This window comes from Rhinatrema bivittatum, chromosome 1, assembly GCF_901001135.1.
Source record: "Rhinatrema bivittatum chromosome 1, aRhiBiv1.1, whole genome shotgun sequence".
Lineage (NCBI taxonomy): Eukaryota > Metazoa > Chordata > Amphibia > Gymnophiona > Rhinatrematidae > Rhinatrema > Rhinatrema bivittatum.
The window spans coordinates 60,332,055-60,353,422 of record NC_042615.1 but is presented as its reverse complement, the minus strand read 5'-3'; the positions used below and the strand labels follow the sequence as shown (position 1 = coordinate 60,353,422).

General features: G+C 43.4%; 1 protein-coding gene across 7 annotated transcripts in view; it reads right to left on the bottom strand.

Annotated features, from left to right (window-relative positions):
- The window catches only part of TRIM2 (tripartite motif containing 2), a 231,841-nt gene that overhangs the window by 20,454 nt on the left and 190,019 nt on the right, over positions 1-21,368 (bottom strand). For all 7 annotated transcript variants that reach the window (XM_029609266.1, XM_029609453.1, XM_029609363.1 and 4 more), the window contains 2 exons: positions 17,746-17,849; positions 10,433-10,600 (listed from right to left, as the gene is read on the bottom strand). In XM_029609266.1, coding sequence (XP_029465126.1) covers positions 10,433-10,600; positions 17,746-17,849 — 272 coding nt within the window. The remainder of the gene's footprint in view (positions 1-10,432; positions 10,601-17,745; positions 17,850-21,368) is intronic.

Here is a 21,368-nt window from a genome sequence, read left to right as displayed (position 1 = left end):
AGCCCCAGGAGGTAACATGGAGACATCTAGCTGAACAAATAATTTCCAGCTAAAGGGTCACACTTGTTTTTTTTTATGTTTTCTAGAGCTGCTGGAGCTCTAATGGTATGGCTGCTATCAAGATTTGATGTTTATTTACCTAAGGTTATCTGTTAATATTGCTGCAGTTAGGATCCTGTGACACATCTATTGTTTTGTGTTTTAATGCTGGTATGCCCAGAAGATAGGGATGGTAACTTTTAAAGAGGCGTACGGGCACACAAGTGCGTGTGTTTGTCGGCCCGCGCCCAGGGACATGGCCATTTTATAACATATGAACTCATATTTATTTATTTATTTATTTATACATACATGACTTATTTTACTCATCTCCAAAATGTAGTTCGCGCAATTAAGTGGTCGCGTGCCTATTCATGCAAATGCCACTTCTACTGCATAAGTGGGGGGATTTTAAAAGACACACGTGTCGACATTATCAGTTTTTCCAGTTCGTTCCCAGTTCACCCAGGTAAAGAGAAGGACTTCCAAACCCCCAGAGTATAATAGCCTACCTTCTCCCTGTTAACCCCGACACTTAAAACCCCGCTAATCTATTTATCTTCATTTTATGTTCAAAGATGTTTATTAATCAGTTTTATAGTCTGGTACAACTACAAGAACATATGCAAAGAAGAAAACAAAACAGGGAACACTGGCTGACTCGGCCCAGAGTCCCTGACAGAGTATAGCCATCCAGACCAAAACCCCTACTGAACAACCTCCCCTCCCCACCCCCTCCTGTCTTACAGTCTCAATATAATAATTCACAGATTGCTAAACTGAGAAACATATCATAATTAACCATCACTGAGGATCAGGCTCCTTGTCCGATGTGGTAACGACTGCAGATATGCTTCCCAGGTAGCTAGAAAAGTTTTACACTTTTTAGTCACATCAACTTTAGCAACATACTTTTCATTAACGCACATATAGTGTGTATTTGTTTCCTCCAATAGGTGAGGTTTGGGGAATCTTCGCCCACCAAACTGCATAAAATACTTTTTTGCAAGCAGCAGTATTTTCTTATCCAAAGTCTCTTAAACCGCTGCCCCAATGCCACATCCCGCAAGTTGGCAAAAAGTAATACACTGGTGCATAAGGGCAACTGTATCCCAGTGACCTGCTAAACATACTGGAAGCAATATGCGAACAGCCCCAAAATTGATGCCCCAAAAGTACCAGGAAATTGGCTGCACTTGGAACATAATGCGGAAGACCCAAGATTCATTTGGAAAGCCTGCACTTGGGGATAGTAATATCTCATAAGGAACTTCTATTGGACCTTAGGCAAATCTACATTACAAGTGAGAGAAGCAATATGCTTAAAACATAGGGCGTACTGATATTCAGTCAGGTCCAGGGGAGTTCAGATTTCCAGCAAGACAGCAATGGTCTAAAATAAAACCCATTTCAAATATTCTCAACTGTTCCCTAGAGCATGGCTTTGTCCCGAACTTTCTGAAACAAGCTATAGTTAAACCGCTACTCAAAAAATCCAACCTTGACCCCACCACCCTTTCTAATTACAGACCGGTGTCCAACCTACCCCTCCTAGCTAAAGTTCTTGAGAAGCTGGTGAACTCACGCCTGTCCGATCACCTTGAACAGAACAACATCCTCCCTCCTACCCAATATGGTTTCAGGAAGCATTTAAGTACTGAAACATTGCTCCTCTCCCTGCACGATACCCTTATCAAAGGAACCGACTCCGGATCCTCCTACCTTATTGCATTACTTGACATCTCGGCTGCGTTTGACACAGTCAATCAAGATGTCCTACTCAACATACTCAGAAATATTGGGATCACTGGCAAGGCCATTGACTGGATTCAATCTTATCTCCAAAATCGCACTTTCACTGTCACAATGGACAACAATGAATCTGATCCCATCAGTCTTCCCCAAGGTGTACCCCAAGGTTCCTCACTCTCATCCACGCTATTTAATATCTACATGCTTCCCCTTACCATGCTTCTCACTAACCTGCACATCAAGCATTTTATTTATACTGACGATGTGCAAATCATCTTCCCTTTCTCTGACACCATCCAAACTGCTTTACACAGCTGGGAATCCTGTCTTTCCTCTATCAACCAACTCCTAAAGGACATGCACCTAGCTCTTAATTCCAACAAGACTGAGCTATTAATCATATCTAATAGGCAACCGATTCCAGACATCCCTCCTGCTTACTCAGCTACCAACTTCCCATCGCACACTCGCAACTTAGGAGTTTTTATTGATAATCACCTCTCATTTAAACCATTCATCAAATCCATCATAAAAGACTGCTATTTTAAACTCCAAACAATAAAGAAACTCAGACCCCTACTACACTTCAATGATTTCCGTACAGTCTTCCAAGCTATTATTTTATCGAAGATTGACTATTGTAATGCGCTCTTACTTGGCATTCCTGCAACACACACTAAGCCACTTCAACTCCTACAAAATGCTGCCGCTCGGATATTGTCAAACACAAAGAAAAGAGATCACATCACCCCCACACTTATTGAACTACACTGGCTCCCTATACAGTCACGAATTCTTTATAAAACACTCTCGATCATACATAAGAGTCTAGTAAATTCCAACCTCAACTGGCTTAACCCCCCCCTCTTACCTCGTACCTCCAAGAGACCTACACGCCCAGCTCTCCAAGGAACACTCCGTGCCCAATCTATTAAATCTTTTAAACTCTCCTCCACTATTAACAGAGCCTTTTCTCTTGCCGGCCCCACCATATGGAACTCACTGCCCCATGATATCCGCATAGAGACCTATACCCCCACTTTCAAAAAGAAACTTAAAACATGGCTCTTTCAGCAAGCCTACTCCATCTCACCCCCTATTACATAAAACCCCCCTATGAATGTTAAGTTTCAAAAAGAAACTTAAAACATGGCTCTTTCAGCAAGCCTACTCCATCTCACCCCCTATTACATAAAACCCCCCTATGAATGTTATACTGATATCTTGGTATGAACGCCTTTATGTCTGATGATTTTGTACTTTGCACTTTCATGTATATAGTTATAGTTATATTCCTTAGCATCTACCCATTGATGCCTGTTATATGTAAGGGCTCCTCCCAAAAATGTATTTATATGTTGCCTAGGTCATCATATTATATTATGTTATATGTTATATGTACGGGCACTGCCCAATGGTTTTTTGTTCACTGTGAACCGATACGATGTGCGAACGGATATCGGTATAAAAGAAATGTTAAATAAAATAAAATAAAAAATCCATAGATGGCTGGAGGTCCACGAGACATTTATAGAAATAAGAAACAGAATGTCTCGAAGGATCGTCAACCTCAAACATATCTGGTAATAGTGCCCGTTTATCCCCATCTCCTCCCAGTCTTGCACTCGGAGTGACCTAATCTAGTTTTGCATTTGGAAGTAAGCAAAGTAGTATCGGCCAAGCTGAATTCCTTCACTAAGGACGGAAATGACTTAAGCCCAGCGTCATCATCCAAGAACATAAGAAGATGCCATGCTGGGTCAGACCAAGGGTCCATCAAGCCCAGCATCCTGTTTCCAACAGTGGCCAATCCAGGACACAAGAACCTGGCAAGTACCCAAAAACTAAGTCTATTCCATGTTACTGTTGCTAGTAATAGCAGTGGCTATTTTCTAAGTCAACTTAATTAATAGCAGGTAATGGACTTCTCCTCCAAGAACTTATCCAATCCTTTTTTAAACACAGCTATACTAACTGCACTAACCACATCCTCTGGCAACAAATTCCAGAGTTTAAATTGTGCATTGAGTGAAAAAGAAATTTCTCCGATTCGTTTTAAATGTGCCACATGCTAACTTCAAAGAGTGCCCCCTAGTCTATTATCTGAAAGAGTAAATAACCGATTCACATCTACCCGTTCTAGACCTCTCGTGATTTTAAACACCTCTATCATATCCCCCCTCAGCCGTCTCTTCTCCAAGCTGAAAAGTCCTAACCTCTTTAGTCTTTCCTCATAGGGGAGCCGTTCCATTCCCCCTATCATTTTGGTTGCCCTTCTCTGTACCTTCTCCATCACAATAATATCTTTTTTGAGATGCTGCGACCAGAACTGCACATAGTATTCAAGGTGCGGTCTCACCATGGAGCGATACAGAGGCACTATGACATTTTCCGTTTTATTCACCATTCCCTTTCTAATAATTCCCAACATTCTGTTCGCTTTTTTGACTGCCGCAGCACACTGAACCGACGATTTCAATGTGTTATCCACTATGACGCCTAGATCTCTTTCTTGGGTAGTAGCACCTAATATGGAACCTAACCTTGTGTAACTATAGCACGGATTATTTTTCCCTATATGCATCACCTTGCACTTATCCACATTAAATTTCATCTGCCATTTCGATACCCAATTTTCCAATCTCACAAGGTCTTCCTGCAATTTATCACAACCTGCTTGTGATTTAACTACTCTGAACAATTTTGTATCATCTGCAAATTTGATTACCTCACTCGTATTTCTTTCTAGATCATTTATAAATATATTGAAAAGTAAGGGTCCCAATACAGATCCCGGAGGCACACCACTGACCACTCCCTTCCACTGAGAAAATTGTCCATTTAATCCTCTCTCTGTTTCCTGTCTTTTAGCCAGTTTGTAATCCACGAAAGGACATCGCCACCTATCCCATGACATTTTCCTTTTCCTAGAAGCCTCTCATGAGGAACTTTGTCAAACGCCTTCTGAAAATCCAAGTACACTACTTCTTACAGGTTCACCTTTATCCACATGTTTATTAACTCCTTCAAAAAAGTGAAGCAGATTTGTGAGGCAAGACTTGCCTTTGGTAAAGCCATACTGACTTTGTTCCATTAAACCATGTCTTTCTATATGTTCTGTGATTTTGATGTTTAGAACACTTTCCACTATTTTGCCTGGCACTGAAGTCAGGTTAACCGGTCTGTAGTTTCCTGGATCACCCCTGGAGCCCTTTTTAAATATGGGGGTTACATTAGCTATCCTCCAGTCTTCAGGTACAATGGATGATTTTAATGATAGGATACAAATTTTTACTAGAATCGAGCAAAGTCCCAAGTCCTAAAAGTCCGTTGGGAATTCCCCAGCAAAACGTTTGCATTGCCCACCAATGGTAAAAACTGGGAGACACTGCTCTTCAATTTCAAGGAAGCACAGAAATAACGCATGATAGAATCAAAGGAATAGCTAGCAGGCCCTCTCGCAAGTATTGTGGAATGTCCATCAAGGATGAATGTAAAAGGTGCCACAAATTATGGCAAGAAAAGAAAAGTTCCCTTTCAAAGTCAATGGAAGTATAAAAACTGGTGCCCAACAACCAAACCGTCACGTGGCACATATTACAGGCCACACTGTAAAGCTTCAGGTCAGCTAATCCTAGTTCCCCTTGACCCCGCTTATGTCTCAACTTCGCCCAAGCGATACGGGGTTTCTTGTTCTTCCACACATAACGCCGGATCAGACATTCTAACTGAGAGACCTCGCATTTGGAAAGGTAGCAAGGAATGATTTGAAAAAGATATAAATCATTTAGGTAGAAGAATCATGTGGAACAGATTTATTCTCCCCGAGAGAGACAGTGGGAAATTGTGCCAGGCCTGCAACGTCAATTGGGTGGAGTGGAGCAGCTTCTGGAAATTGATCTTATGTTAGCCAGGTCAGTAGTCAGAATAACACCCAGATACTTAAAGGAGTCAGTGACCCATCGCATCGGAAAGTGCCCACTCCAATTACTCCACAAATCATTGTCAGTTGGGAGAACCTCACATTTGTCCAAGTTCAGTTTAAAACCTGCTATCTTCCCATAGACCTCAACCTCAGACAGAAAAGCTGGCAGAGAGGCTCTGGGATCAGCAATATGCAGAAGAATATCATCGGCAAAAAAAAAAAAGACATTTTAAAACAAGCTTTGGCGTGATCTCCTATGGGGATCCCCATGATCCCATCATGGTCACAGATTATGCATAAAAAGGGCTCCAAAGAAAGAATAAATAACAAGGGAGACAAAGGGTATCCCTGCCGAGATCCCCTACCTAAAGGGAAAGCCAGCGATGCATGACCATTTACAGAGATAAAAGCTTGAAGGTCGGAGTACAGAGTGTGTATTACCTGAAGGAAATATCGCGAGATCCCAAATGCTTCCAAAACTTTGAACATAAGACTCCATTCTAGCCTATCAAATGCCTTCTTCACGTCCAAACTGAAAAGCAAGGACGGAAGGTGAAGTCGCTTACAGCTAAGTCAAGACGTAATAATTTTGCGTGTGTTTGTAGTGGTGTATCCACCAGGCACAAATCCCACCTGTTCAGACCATATATAAGTCCAGGAAGAAATTTTACCAGCCTAGTTTGGGTATTTGCCAGGTACTTGTAGCCTGGATTGGCCACTGTTGGAAACAGGATACTGGACTTGATGGACCCTTGGTCTGACCCAGCATGGCAATTTCTTATGTTCTTATTTGCCATAATCTTAGCTAAAAGTTTAACATTAAAGTTGATAAGAGAAATGGGCCAGTATGAGGCAGGAGAAGTGGGGGTCACGTCCCGCCATAGGCAGCGCAACTATCATGGTGCTATTTGCTGCAAGAGGGAACTTCTGAGAATCAATGAATTGTGAGAACATATTGCCCAATAGACCCACCAAGTTACCCACCAGTAGCTTATAAAATTCGGCTGGGAGACCATCCAGTCCTGGCACTTTGAGGAGCTTAGCCTTTTTTATTTCTTGGGCTTTTTCCTGCAGATGAATTGGTCTATTTATTTGCTCTAGCTGGTCCCCCGTCAAACGGGGTAGTCCTACAGATGGAAGATAATCTGAAATCTCCAGTGCAGGGCTGGGAGATGCCGTATAGAGTCTCTGATAAAAATCTCTAAAAATGTCATTAATTCCTTTCCCAGCGTTCATTAATTGCCTTGTATCCCTTAGTATGGCAATGCATGTTGATCCCATCAATGTTTTGTCAGGTTGGCCAACGTTCTACCAATCTTGTTCCCATGATGGAAAAATTTACCTTTATAATACATTAACCCCTTTTTTGCAGCAAGGTATTTAAGGCCACATATATTACAAAAACCTGATGCCTGGTACTTGCTGTTGGATCGTGATCCAACCACTTTTTGGCAGTTTGAAGGCGTTTCTCCATAGATAAAATTTCCAGTGTCAGCACCTTATGCCGAGCAGACAAATATGAAATAGTGTCTCCCCTCAAGACCGCTTTGGCAGTTTCCCAAAATATGATTGGAGAGTCTAGATGCCCCTGATTAAACTGTGCATAGTCTTCCCACTTTTTGGATAAGTAGGTCCTAAACTGAGGATCATGATATAAAAATCTGGGAAAACACCAGGTTTGTCGGATGTGGTCAGATTGAAACCCTTCCTGGTCAAACCATACAGGCGCATGGTCTGAAATAATGTGTGTCCCAAATTGCGCCTATGTGACTCTGGAGAAAGTCCCTTTATCAGCCAGTAGATAATCTATTCTGGATTGAGTACCATGAGCTTTCGAAACATGAGTAAATTCTTTGTTCACAGGATGGAGAACCCTCCAGGCATCAACCAGGTCCAGCAGTTTGCACAAATACCAGACAACTTTATGGGAGCCCAAGGGTGTGGACACCACAGAGGGGGATTTATCTAAGCCACCATCCAATACACAATTTAAGTCCCCACCCAGCACCAGGGGAATATGTGCAAAGGGGACAAGATGTGAACAAGATGCATAAAAAAAACTTATGGTCATAGTTGTTTGGGGCATAGACATTGCATAGCACTATCGGTTTACCATATAGAACACCTACTATGACAAAAGGCCTGCAGTGTCTACAAGTTTGGTTTCTCGAAAAGGGACAGATTTACCGATCAGGATGGCCACTCCAGCTTTCTTTGTGCCCGATTGGGCTGAGTATACTTTTCCCACCCACTGCAGCTACGTGAGAAGTGGTTTACCCTAGTGCACCCCTCTCTAAGAGCCTCTGAAATGGACTCCTCCCACTCTTAAGTTTGACCTGTTTGTTTGTCGCCAGATAGTTCTGCGAGGAGACCAGATCTGCAGCAGCAGGTGAGAGTCTACTCTGCTCTCTGCAAATCCAGTTTTGCCCCTTACCACCCTTAATGAGGGAAGAGAGGGATCTTCTCCTAAGCAGAGAACACTACCACCCAGCTCCTGAGGTAGCAGTTTCCAACTCTAGCCCTGCAAAGCCACAAACAGGTCTGGTTTTCAGTATAGCCACCAAGAATATTCATAAGATATATCTGCACAGACTGCATGCATATTCATGGTGGAGACTGCCTGAAAAACAGATCTGTCTGTAGCTCTGCAGGGCTGGAATCGGCCACCCCTCGCCTATAGGATTCCCTAGGATGGAAATTACGGGAGGGGGGGTGGGGAGAGAAGAACAGCAGCTAGGATGGGAACAGCTAGTGAGTCAGAGGATCGAGCATTACCATTTGGCCTGAGTGGAGTTGTTCAGAATTTTTCTGGTGCCCCTTTGGAGTACAGTTGTATCTGAAGTTATTCTAAACAGGTTTTAATGAGCTAATGTGCTCTGGAAGAAAGAAGACTAAACTTTGGGCTGATCAGGGATTTTTGAACTGAATCCGAAGATCTGGGAGAGTCATTGGACTATGCCAGATGCCTGCGTAGTCACTGCTAGTGATGAGCAATTGCTTGAGTTGTCTCACTGAATTTGGATACCTACCTTAGACAGATCGTCGCTGAAGGTTAGCACACTCCAAGAGTAGTAACTAGTCCAAATTACACCTGGGGCACAGATTCAAAGCTACCACCCCCCCAGTTTTAAAAGAAAACTTATTCTGGTTTTTCCCCAACATAGCTCAAACAACTGAAATCCCAGAGACTGATTAAATAAACATTTCCTCTAAGCTGGTGCCTTGCTTTATTTTGATCTCTGCCTGTTTGTCCAGTTTTGGTCTTCCCAATCCTTTTTCCTTATATTGGCTGTCATCTTCCCCCTCTCCCTGCCTCTCTCTCCACACCAATCTCCTCCTTATGTTTTCTTTCTGCTCTCTTCCCTCTACAATCCCTCCGTCTCCTCTCTCTCTCTCCACATCCTACTTTCCCTCACTCCCTTCATCACTCCCCCCAGATTCACACCCTCTCCACAACCTTTTTTTTCTTCTTTCCCTCCATCAGTTGGACTGCGCCACTTTCTGCCTCTTTTCTCCTCATGGGCCTATCCTCTAAATTCCTCATCAGCTGCCGGCTCACTCCCTTCCTGTCCTTTACTCTCTCTCCCTCCTTCTCCTCTCCTGGCTGTCTGCTTGCTTTCTGCTCCCCTGCTCACGTCTCCCATTTCTCCCCCCATTTTATTCACCCCTCCGCTGTTCCCTCTTCCTTATTTCCTATTACTGCCTTCTCTGTTCTCCTGCTCACTCTTTTACTGTTGCCTCCCCTTCTTGCGTTTTTTTTAACTTCCCCTACTTCTCTTCTAATATCCCCTTCCCACACTTCTGCTGTTCCTTCTTTTTTCTTCTCTCCCCCTCCTCGTGCTACTCTGTCTCCTTCCCTGTTTACTCCTCCCTTCTCCTTTTCTTCCCCTCCCCCACTCTGCCTTCCCCTCTTATGTTCTTCCATCTCTTCTGTTCCCCTTCCTCGTCTGCCCTCCCCCATCGTCCCTGCATGACTATGGGACCCTCTTGTCTTCAGCTCTCAGAGTGAAGCAGACATGGTTTGAAGTGCCCTTTTCCTCCTGCTGACTGGCTGGGGATGGGGGAGAGAATCATGCTGGGGTTCCTGCTACCATGGCACATCAAGGCTGCATGGCACATCAAGGCTATCGTAGCAGCACACTACGCTGGTTGAGCAGCGCTGCCCTACAATATATTCACGTCTACCAGCCTCCACATGCAAACAGAATAATCTGATGAATTCTTCAATATGACAACAAGATACTAAGGCGTGGTTTCTATTAAAAAGCAACAAAATCATAAAGCTTACTAAAAGGCATAAGGAATGGCTGTTGCGTTCAGTTTCAGCATGATGTATATCTGATGTGCAGTAATACTGAAGACGAACTGCCCCTGGTACCAGGAGAACCACAGTGTGACTAGATCATTGGAGAACAAACACTAAAATTATGATCAAAGGCTCGATCATGCACCTTGCACACTGCTCCCTCTTATCTGAAACTTAGAAATGCTGCCTCCTGATACTTTTGGCATTCACCATCACAATGTTTTTTTTTTTTGTTTTTTATAAACATTTTATTTTGCAGTTTGGCTTTCTATGTTGCCTGCTGTGACCTGAAAGAGTAGTTTTTAGTTAGGTGATCCTGCTTTTGTGTGAACCTTCTATGAGAATGCCGCTTACAGTGACAGACTAGTTGAAGCAAACACAAATTGTTAATTTTTTTATTTATTTTTTACCTTGAACTTCCCATCCGATGAGAAAATGCTAACCCACTTGTTATCGTAATCTGCAATGATGATGTCACCACCCGGGTGCACGGCCACTCCTGTTGGACGCTGCAGCTGTCCAGGAGACCGTCCTCTAACGCCGAAGCGGCTTTTAAACTGGCCATCGTTAGAAAATATCTATGCAGGGAAAAAAAAAAGGAAGGAGTTATAAAAGTCATTAAGCAGGAATGCCTGCGGCACTTTGAGAGCATGTTCGAAAGGTGAAGGAAACTGGCATAGACACATCACACCAGTAAACCTGTCCCAAAGGCAACCAGATGCACCAACAAAAGCATGCCAGATCCTCAAAGCATTCCCGCAGCTATTTCTCAGATAATTAACAGCCTGGTCTTAGCTAGATGAGTGAATACAGTAAATACATACACATCATTAAAAAGAATACACTGAATTAGAGATACTCTAAAATTGTAAGTACATGCAGTAAGCTGCATATTGTAAAAAAATATGCTATCTGCCAGTCAGAAATATATCTGTAACCTCAGTCGGGGTTAGGGTTGCCAACTGGCTCCAGATTTTCAGGACAGGTTGAGCCAGTCCTGCTTTTACCCCATTGCATGCAGGGACTTGAAGTTCTGACTTCCCTATTGCGGTTCCTTAGAGAAGCAAGCCTACAAATCCCTGCATGCAATGGGGTAAACACGGGACTGGATTAACCTGCCCTGAAAATCTGGAGCCAGTTTGCAGCCCTAGTCGGGGGTGCATCACTGGTGCTCCAAAAACAAACGAAGCAAGTCAGAGTGGAAAGAAAGCTGAAGAACTAGGAGTCACAATTTGAAACTTCCAACGGGCTAGATTCAAGAACAATGTCTAGATGCATTTTTTCACGGAAAGGGTGGAGGATACCTGTAAACTCTTTCCGAAGGTGGTGATGACAAGGACAGTGGCGGACTTCAAGAAAGCATGGAATAAACAAGCAGGATCCTGGGTGGCAAGCAAATGATAATGAGGGAGCTGCGCAGCTTTCACTGAATGAGGGCTGCAGCCCAGAGCAGCAGCAGATCTATGGCTGCACTGTGCTTCCTGAATGTCATGGGGGAAACCTGCACGGAGCTGCAGTTCCAACTCTAAAGAGGACACGGTGGGATTGGGGGTTGGGTTCCATGGGCGGATTTGATCTACTTTGGATCACTGCAGGGAAGACTAGATAAGCCTTTTGCTCGTTATCTGCTGCCATTTACTATGTTAGTGTTCAATGTTTATATCTCATTCTTTACTGCTGCTATGTGTTTGCACAAATATAGGTGGCGGGACTTGCCCATCCACAGGGACCTTTGTTTTCAGTTTCTATATTATTTTCCCTGGGAATTTCAGTGTTACAACAACAAAATCTGTGGAAAAATGACTTTGTTATAACAAAACAGAAGAACAATCAATGGAAAACTCATCTTTCCACTGATTTTTTTTTTTTTTTTGTTATAGCATTGAAATTCCCATGCAAAATAAAACACAAACTGAAACAGCAGCAGCAACAGCAGCAACAGATAAGATAAACTAAAACCTTGGACTAACCAGAAACCATATCAGTCCCAAATGATGGTGAGTGCATTGCACCCTTGCATTGTAAGCTCAACCTTGCCTGTATTTATGTGACAGCTTTGACTAATATAGAATGAAAATTGCTATGTTTTGAAGCTGCTGCTAAGTATTATGACTGGGCTGGGAACACGAGACATGCATTCATATAAACTAACTGGGTAGTTAGTCTGATAAAACCATAGAGACATACTCAGGGAGAAGGAGTGGTAATAGGCTGAGAACCAGGGAAAACAAGGTTCAAATCTCACATCCCCCACTGACACTCCTTACGAGCATGAGCAAGTCACTTTATTTCCCAAAGCTCTTCGGGGCAGGGAATTACTGTACCAGAATTCTAACAATGCTGTAAGCTGCAGTGAGCATTATTTGGAAAGGTGGGCTAAACATTTTAAAAAATAAATACAAAGATGATGTAAATGGAGTTTATGTAACATGCAATCTCCTCTAGGAAACCACAATATACTGCGGTTACAGTGCCTTGCAGAATTTCATACCCTTGTACATTTTTCACATTCTGCAGTCCAAAAAAAAAAAAAGCAAAATGCATTAATATAGGATTTGATTTACTGATCTACACAAAATACTCCTCACTTTCATTGTGAAAGGACAATTATAGAAATATTCAAAAAGTAATTAAGAATAAAAAAAAATAAAAAATTCTTGATTGCATAAGTCTTCACACACCAATAGCAGCCAGGAGTCATTTAGGATAAGTGTCTACCAACTTTGCACAGCGGGATGGTGCAGTTATTACTCATTCTTTTCGGCAGAAGAGCTCAAGTTCTTTCAAGCTGGCTGGGGACCACCTGTGGACGGCAGTCTTCAAGTCTCGACACAGGCTCTCTCTTTTGGATTCAGGTCTGGGCCACTCGAGGACATTCACTTTCTTCTTGCTGATCCACTCCAGTGTCGCTTCTGCTTTGCGTGGAGGATCTCTGTCCTGCTGAAAGGTGAATCTTCTCCCTAGTCCCCTGGTCTATGGCAGACCGGAACAGGGTTTTCTCCACAATCTGCCTATACTTTGCACCAGCCATCTTTCCCTCGATCTTCACATAATGCCACCACGGTTTATTGTAGGGATGGCACTCGCAGGATGATGTGCTCTGTTTTAGCCTCCACTTTGATCTCATCCGACCATAAAACCTTTTCCCACACATGTGCAGTGTCGAAAGTGTTTCTGTGCAAACGCTATGCGGCACATCATGTGGTGTTTCTTCAGCAGTGGCTTCCTTCTTGCCACCCTCCCATACAGGCCATGTTTCTAAAGTAATCTGGAAATTGTTGAACAGTCTACATTTTCCTCAGTAGTTCTTTTAAAGTAATTTTGTGCCTCACGGTGACTTCCACAGAAGTTTCCTTAACCTGCGGCCAGGGCCGGAGGAACCACCAGGCGAGCTAGGCCTGTGCTTAGGGCGCCGCGGCAGGCGGCAAAATTTTGAAAGGGCAAAAAGTGCCCTTTCAAAATTCTGCCAGCCCCCGCCTCACCGTGCCACCATCCCGACGCCCGCCTTGTGGTCCACGGAGGGCCCGGGAGCGATCTGCCGCTCTTGGGCCTCGGCTTTCACTAAGCAAAATGGCGCCGGTAGCCTTTAGCCCCTACCATGTGACAGGGGCCAACCAATGGCACCGGTAGCTCCTGTCACATGGTAGGGGCTAAAGGCCACTGGCGCCATTTTGGTTAGTGGCCGCGGCAGATCGCTCCTGGGTCCCCACCTGGACCACCATGTATTTTGTAAATTTTCTTTTTGGGGGGGGGGGGGAGAGGAGGAATCGGGGCTGCAGGTGCCTAGGGCGCCCAATCCCCTTGCACCGGCCCTGCCTGCGGCTACTGACTTGGGAGGGACGGCCTGATCACCGCAGTGTCTTAGTGGTGCCAAACTGCTTCCACTTTACAATGATGGACTTAGCAGTGCCCAAAGGATATTCAAACACCTGACATTTTCTTATAGCCTTCCCCCAATCTGTACCTTTGAATGAAGTTATCCTGAGGTTCTTTCGGCAGCTCCTTGTGTTTGGCATGATTTGACCTTTGCTTCAGCACAGTTTGATTCTTCATCCAGGAATATTTGAATCAGCTCAGCTACATGACTGGACACAGGTGGGCTCTATTTAACTTATTATGAGACTTGTTAAGGCAATTATTATTATTATTTTTATTTTTTTTTTTTTTAACAAGCCCTAATTTGCATTTGCTTTGGCAAAAGGAAGTAAAGACTTATGCAATCAAGATTTTTGGTTTTCTAGTCTTAATTGCTTTTGGAATATTTCTATAATTGTTCTTTCATGATGACAGCGTAGATCATGTTGGGTAGAATAGTGAAACAAACTCCTGCTTTAATGCATTTTGATTTGTATTTTTTTAGACAGCAAAATGTGAAAAATATTACAAGGGTGTGAAGAGGTTCACAAAGCTCTGTACTTTTTAAACAAGGTTTTTGTTTCTTTTCCAAGCTATCTCCTTTGAAAACAGAGAGCAGACTTTGGAGCAGGTCCTTGAAAATATTCAGATCCTTGGATCATTTAGGCCAGCTGCACTAAGACTCACATTCAAGGATTAGGCTGAAATCTGACAGAAACTTTTGGGAATCTTTTGCCGTCTTAATAATAATGTAATGCCTGAGCTTTCCCTCCATCTGAAGAAGGGACCTGGGGGGGTTTGAAAGGTTCATATACTACAATCTCTTTCTTCTTGAACTGTTTTTTAGTTTAGTTTTGTTTGTTTTTTTTAAATCTGATGCAATGAGCCTTCATTTGTATCAATCCAGGGATTATTCCTCCACTCAATGTACTTAGTCTGGTTAATTCGGCAATGGTCCAGATCTGGGAGCCACGCACCAAGGCTCTTTTCCGAATCCTGAAATCATGGACCCTGAATGCAGCCACCAGGTATCAACACCCTCAAAGCAAGGATCATGACGCCCTTCCCCGCAGGGGGCTGTGAACGCTACCTCCGCAGCACTCCCCCAGTCCCAGCTGACCTGGGGAGTGGAAGACCTGACTTAGGAATTGAAACTTTCTGCACGGCACTTACCACCTGTGCCACTGGGCTGGCCCTCTGCAATTTTTTTGTCTTGACAATTTGGGGTTTTTTTATTGCCTCCATTAAAAGTTTTACATATATATATCCCGACAGATCAATTACTATAACAGCGTGACATGAACCGTGTCCAACTGTATTTTATGCGTCATTTTTTTTTGTCTTGAACCAAATTTATTCCTTCAGAAAAACCAGCCGTATTTGAAAATTATCAGACAAACTGAGCCTCATTTCCTCCACAGTCTCATGTAGAGCAATGGTAAGAAGGACCTACGGCGAGTGTTATATTCGTCAATCAATGGGAAGAGACTGCAACCTTATTTCTGAATGTAGTTCTGGTCTGCCCACGGGTCCAAGCAAGAGGCTTGGGTTAATTCCAAGATCAGGGGCAGCGTTCACAGTCCTGAGGATGGAGGGAGCCCCAGCCAGCACGCAGCAGTGGCACCCACAGCTGGGACTCATGGTGCATGCACGCCAAGCTCTAGAAGGAGCCACTATCTGCAGTCCAAGAGCTGTTGCCGAGTTTATAGGAGGCCAAAAGCCAAGGGAAGAAGAGAGAAAAGCCCTGGGAAGCTGTGAATAAAGATGCTCATGGCATCATAACCCTAGTTGGTGCAGGTTCAGCTCAAGCTGGAAATCCTAAGGAGAAGGAGGAAGCCGATGGACACAGAGACCAATGCAGTTTCTTTCTCAGCTGAAACCGGTGATCAGCACTCAGTAAAGAGCAAAAAAGTAATTGTTCTCTTCCAAATTTCAGTTTAGTATCAGTGCCTTCATATTTCCATACCTGGGAACTTTTGAGCTGTGGTCAACCTGAGATTGTGGATGATTGGGGGATGGGGGAGAGAGGGATTATAGATGAGCTTTTTCTCTTCCAACTTTCTTTTCCCTCACTCGTCCACTTTCTCTCTCTCCCCCCCACCAACTCCAGCCAGGAATGACCCCAGCTACTTCACCTTCCTCCCACCCCTCTGACCCCAGCACTCCTCTTTCCACCTGCCCCCCAACAAGTCACAGCTCCTTGACTTACGCATCCTCACTCTATCCCTCAGCTGAGTCCCAAGTCCTGGAATCAGAACTGCCGACTGAAATGTGTCTGTTGCAGCCCCTCTCCTCCGGTTTCTCCCCACATGCTACTTGCAATGTGCTCCAGGCTCACTCGTCCTTGCCTGTTCCCTGTAGGTTTCCCGAGGAAGGAGCAGACACTGCAGAACAGAAAACCATTGCTTTGTTCCCTTCTCCAGACCCTTCCCTCCTGTTCCCTGCAGGATCCCTGAAGAGGAATAGCTGGAGCGGTAAGCAGAGAGGCTCTGATCTTTTTAGTCTTTCCCCAGAGACTCCAATTAATATCAATTTCCAGAACCATCAGGTGAAATCCAGAGAGTTTCCAGGTATGCATATTACAGACCAGAGAGAGACTTTTTCCAGATAATTTTAATTTTCCAGTAATGGTATTTGTCCTTTTTGTTAAAGATTTTGTGTATATTTTCTATCAATTCTCAATATTTTGGAAGAATGATAAATAATTTTATCTTCCATGTTATTTAGGTTCTGAAATATTGCCTTGGAATAATTTTCAGCCAAATGAGCCATGATTACTTTTGCAAACAAAACCCTATTTTTTTCTTTAATTAATACTTTTTAGTTCTGTTCCTTAAGTTTGTTGATAATATGCTGCAATTTTTCATTTATAATCTACTAGTGAGAGTAACTCGAAGTACAGAGGCCACAAAGCAAAGGGAGCACAAACCAAGGGTCCAGAGGTACACATACAGATGGTAACTTTAAAACAAGCGTGTACTGACCTACATACATGTGTATGCACGCTCAAGCGCTCCTAGGCAGGAATTTTAAATCATCCATGCAAGTGCACGCAAATGATTTAAAACACACCTGGCATGCACGTGCGTGTTCCTAATTTTAAGTGGCTACACTAGCAAATATTAATCATGTATCGTCCTTAGGAATTTGTCGGCTTTAAGGCATGCAGCTGAGCTAATTTTAAAACATGCACGTGCGAAGGAGATAGCCAGTTTGGCCAATTGGTCCACCAGTTTGCCCATTCTATCTCTTGGTCTTTCAGACCCCTCTCCTCCTGGTTCTTCAGCCTGCACGCCCTCCAGTTTACACAGACCCCTTACCCAGTCATTTTAGGTTTAAATCACGTTTTCTTCAGACTTACACCTCACCAAGAGCAGAAGTAAATTAGCACGGGTAACAGCCTGACGTGCGCTGAGGGCACGGGATTTAAAATCCATATTTACGCATGTAAATATCAGCCCCACCCTGGAATGCCCCAGGCAGACCCTAACTCCGCCCCCTTTTTTCCATGCATAGGGTTGCTCAGGCACGCGAATATATGCACATAATTTGGCCATTTTAAAATATGAGTTGCTTACTATCGGCCCAGATTCCCAATTATATGGGCCTTTCAATGCAAGCAACACTTTAAAATTCACCTCACAGTTTACAAATCGAAAGGTTTTAATGTAGGTTTTCCAAAGCATCTGAACTAGAAAGAACAAGAAAAAAAAATCTGTAAAATTCAGCGTTCGAAATTCTGAAAATCTAGGAATTTGTTGTTTACAGGTTTTTTTTTTTTGTTTTGTTTTTAAGTAAAATCTAGCGGTTAAGGATATTAATTGCTCACAACTGAAAGAAAATCTAGCCTTCTAAATAATGTACGTACCTGTACACACTGGTTGTTACTGTCAGCTATTAATATCTTTCCAGTGGTAGAGGCAGCTGCTCCTTGTAGATTCGTAAATTCCCCCTTGTTTCTTCCTTTAGTACCTGAATTTGATTGTAAAAGCATACAAAATTTATGTTACAATGACCGATTATTCTCAATGCTGACAGCCACCAATGCTTCACCAGTAAAAGTGCCAAGGGCCCCAGGTCTGTAAGCCTCACGGCACCAAGGAGGAACATCTGTTTCTACAGCAGAATTTCTGAAGAGGGAATATGGGCCAGCAACCTTTATCGTAAGACGTCCGAAGAGCTCTTCCCTTTGGTTTACAAAACCTGCATCCTATCTAATATTATAGGTCAATGTGGGTGACACTAAGGAGCCGACCCAGACTCTGGCCACTGGCACCTCATCTTCTGCAGAGAGGAGAAATGCGTGCTGGACAAAGCCCAACTGATTCAACAGTTCTGCAAATGCATCTTCTTCCTCGCCAACAGACTAACTTGGCAGGGGCCAGAGTCTGATTCGGGCCCCCACTGTCAGACAGGGATCAACAGCTGCCAGAAGCCTAAAGTGAATTCACCCTGTCCCTCTGCAAGAGGAGCAGAGCTGCTTCCTTTTTCTCCAGGACTGCTCTGCTTCTGCCGAGTACTCTTCCCAGCTCAGCTTGTAGCGAGCAAAAAAAACAAAACAAACAAAAACCTGGGAAAGGAATATCCGGTGGCCCTGGAAACAAATCCGAGTGCCACGGCTTTACCTCGCTACAACCGTCCACCCACCGCTGCCCTCTGTGCTGCTGTTTTCCACACTGCTTTGAGCGGGTGCCCGGAGATTCAGCTGTGCACGTGAAACGGGGAGGAGTTAAAGGTAAGCCTGGCAGCTTTGCGTTCTACATAAAGGGCTGTGACTAGGTAGGCCCAGAGCAAAGAGGCCCCCCGTGGCCGCCTGTGACTGACCACGGTACGAGGTGCTTGCTCTCTCACCGATACACATTGCGTTACTGCTCGAATACAACCAAATTTATTTATTTATTTTAAAACTTTTCTATACCGTCGTTTAGTGATGCACCATCACCACGGTTTACAGACAGGCAGGTAAAGAAGTTTGGATTGGTTTATAAGTTATCTAGAAGGTGCCAAAAACTTTTTCGGTTACATGATTCAAATAATATACACTATATGGCACGTGGATTGGAAACTCCATTTATATGATTAATAGAAATCCATACATGAGATATACTGTACTTTTCTTTAAGTTATGACTTAAGTATGAGAAAAAAATAAAAAGAAAGCATATATGTTATTTGGAGACTTAACTGTGTGTAGAAGTTCTTTTTATTAATACTTACTCCCCACTCTCATCTTGAAAAGTTTTTTGAAGAGCCATGTTTTTAAACTTTTTTTTTTTTTTTTAAGAGTTTTAGCTCTCTCATTAATCTTAATTCGAGTGGCATTGTGTTCCATAATATTGGACCGGCTAAGGATAGTGCTCTCTCTCTTACCTGTGTCAGTTTTACTGTCTTTACAGAGGGTATTGGTTAATAAAGCTTTATTGGCTGATCTGAGATTTCTCTGGGGGATATGTAGTCGTAGTGCAGTATTTAGCCAGTCAGTATTTTCCTCATAGATCAGTTTGTGGATTGTGCATAGTGTTTTAAATTGCACTCTTTGTTCAATTGGCAGCCAGTGTAATTCTGCGAGTGTTTGAGTGATGTGATCCTTTCTGCTTTTTCTGTGCAGCACAGCTAGGATCAGCCAGCAGGTGTCTCCAGAGAGCGGCCTGATACCTAAAAGGGATTTTATTGATTTGTTCACTTTTCTTATCTGTCTTACCAAATATGTGCAAAACAGAGAACTTGAAACATTAAATATTAGAAACAACTTAAAAATGTGTAAGTCAACACACACATTTGTAAGAAACTTCTAAAAACAATAAAACGCCAAACAAAATCATATCCCAGCTTCAACCCATCTCAACCAAACTCACGCCTAGCCTCTATAATTAGGACCTCTATCATTAAAACTAAGCCATACAGACAACAGCATTAAAATAACAAGATCCTCAGACTCTTTGATAACCTCGTCCCTGGTGGAAGCTCATTCCAAAGCTGGGGGACTTTTATGTGAAAAAGATTGCTCAAGTGCACATCCTAATCCCTCTGAGGGAAGTGGCCAGCCCACCTCCCACAGAGGAATGTGGCAGAACCTTTCATGGTTGGGGCAGCGAAATTTCTTGAAGAACATAGCGGTTTACTCCTGCAGTCCTGGGCTCTGAGACCCATAAAAAGTTCACAGCCCTCAGAGGATAAAGGCTATTGGAAGAAAGAGGGCAGCCGAAGAGGACTGGAAGTCTCATCTGCATACCTTACCCAGCAGCCCCCGGGAGAGGACGCCAGAGGTCACCGCGAGCTATCAAGGCTTCAGTCTCCACAGCCCCGGCCTCCAGAGGCCCTGCACTTCCTTCCAGAAGAGGACCGGCATGCACACACTGCACCTCAAAACCTCTCACTATAAATTTACAGAACAAATTTAATTCAAAGCAAGAGTCAATAAAGGTGGGTAACCAAGGAGTTATAAGTAATTTAACTGTAGTGTTTTGAGAGCCACATAGCCAAATATAAAATAAATCACAAGATTAAAATGTACTTTAGATTATCTTTACATCCCTACATCCTTAGAAATTTTAACTCGATAACAAAACAACAAAATTAAGATGCAGATAATAATCCACCAGTAAGAGGGAGGCTATCCAGTCTTTTGCACTGAAATGCCACATGTATGATTATCTCCCAGTTGGCAAGAGGTTGAATGTGTGCACTTGGTGCAAAAAGCTCCTAGCCCTCAGAGAACGAGTCTGATTTCTGGAGGCTGAAGTGGCAGACCTGGAGGAGCTAAGGGAGATAAGAAAGGTATATAAAGGAGACTTTCAGGGACATAGTAGAGCAGCCACCTCCAATCTGGCAGCCCCTGTGCTGCCTTGGAGGAGAAAAGTCACCTGGAAGGAGATCACCACCTTGGCGAGGTTGGAAGCAATCCTGTAGCTATGACCTGCCCTCAAGGTGATGTAGTATCCTCTCTCACCGAGGATATATATATCCAGGGGCACGTGCCTAGGAGGGAAGGGTTAGACTGGGCATTGTAGTTGGTGATTTGATTATTAGTAATGAAGGTAGTTGGGTGGCTGGTAGACATGAGGATCATTTTGTAACTTGCCTGCCTGGTACAAAGGTAACAGACTTCCCACATCACAGATAGGAATTTAGATAGTGCTAGGGTGGAGCCAACTAGTACATGAGGGTCCCAATAACTTAGGAACATGCAGGACGGAGGTACTAGAAGCCAAATTTAGGATTTGGCTTCTAGTACCTCCGTCTGTTCTTTGTATTTTCTACCTGCTTCAGTTTTTTGTAAACCGGCATGATATGCCCTATGAATGTCGGTATATTAAAAGTTTCATAAATAAATAAATAAATAAATAAAATAAATAAATAAATAAATCCAGAACCTGTAGGGTAGCATTCTCAGAAGGGCTCCCCATTCCACATGCAGGACAACAGAGGTATACAAGGCTCCAGAGTCTCAATCTGTGGATGAGAAAAGGATGCAGTGACGAGAGTTTTAGAT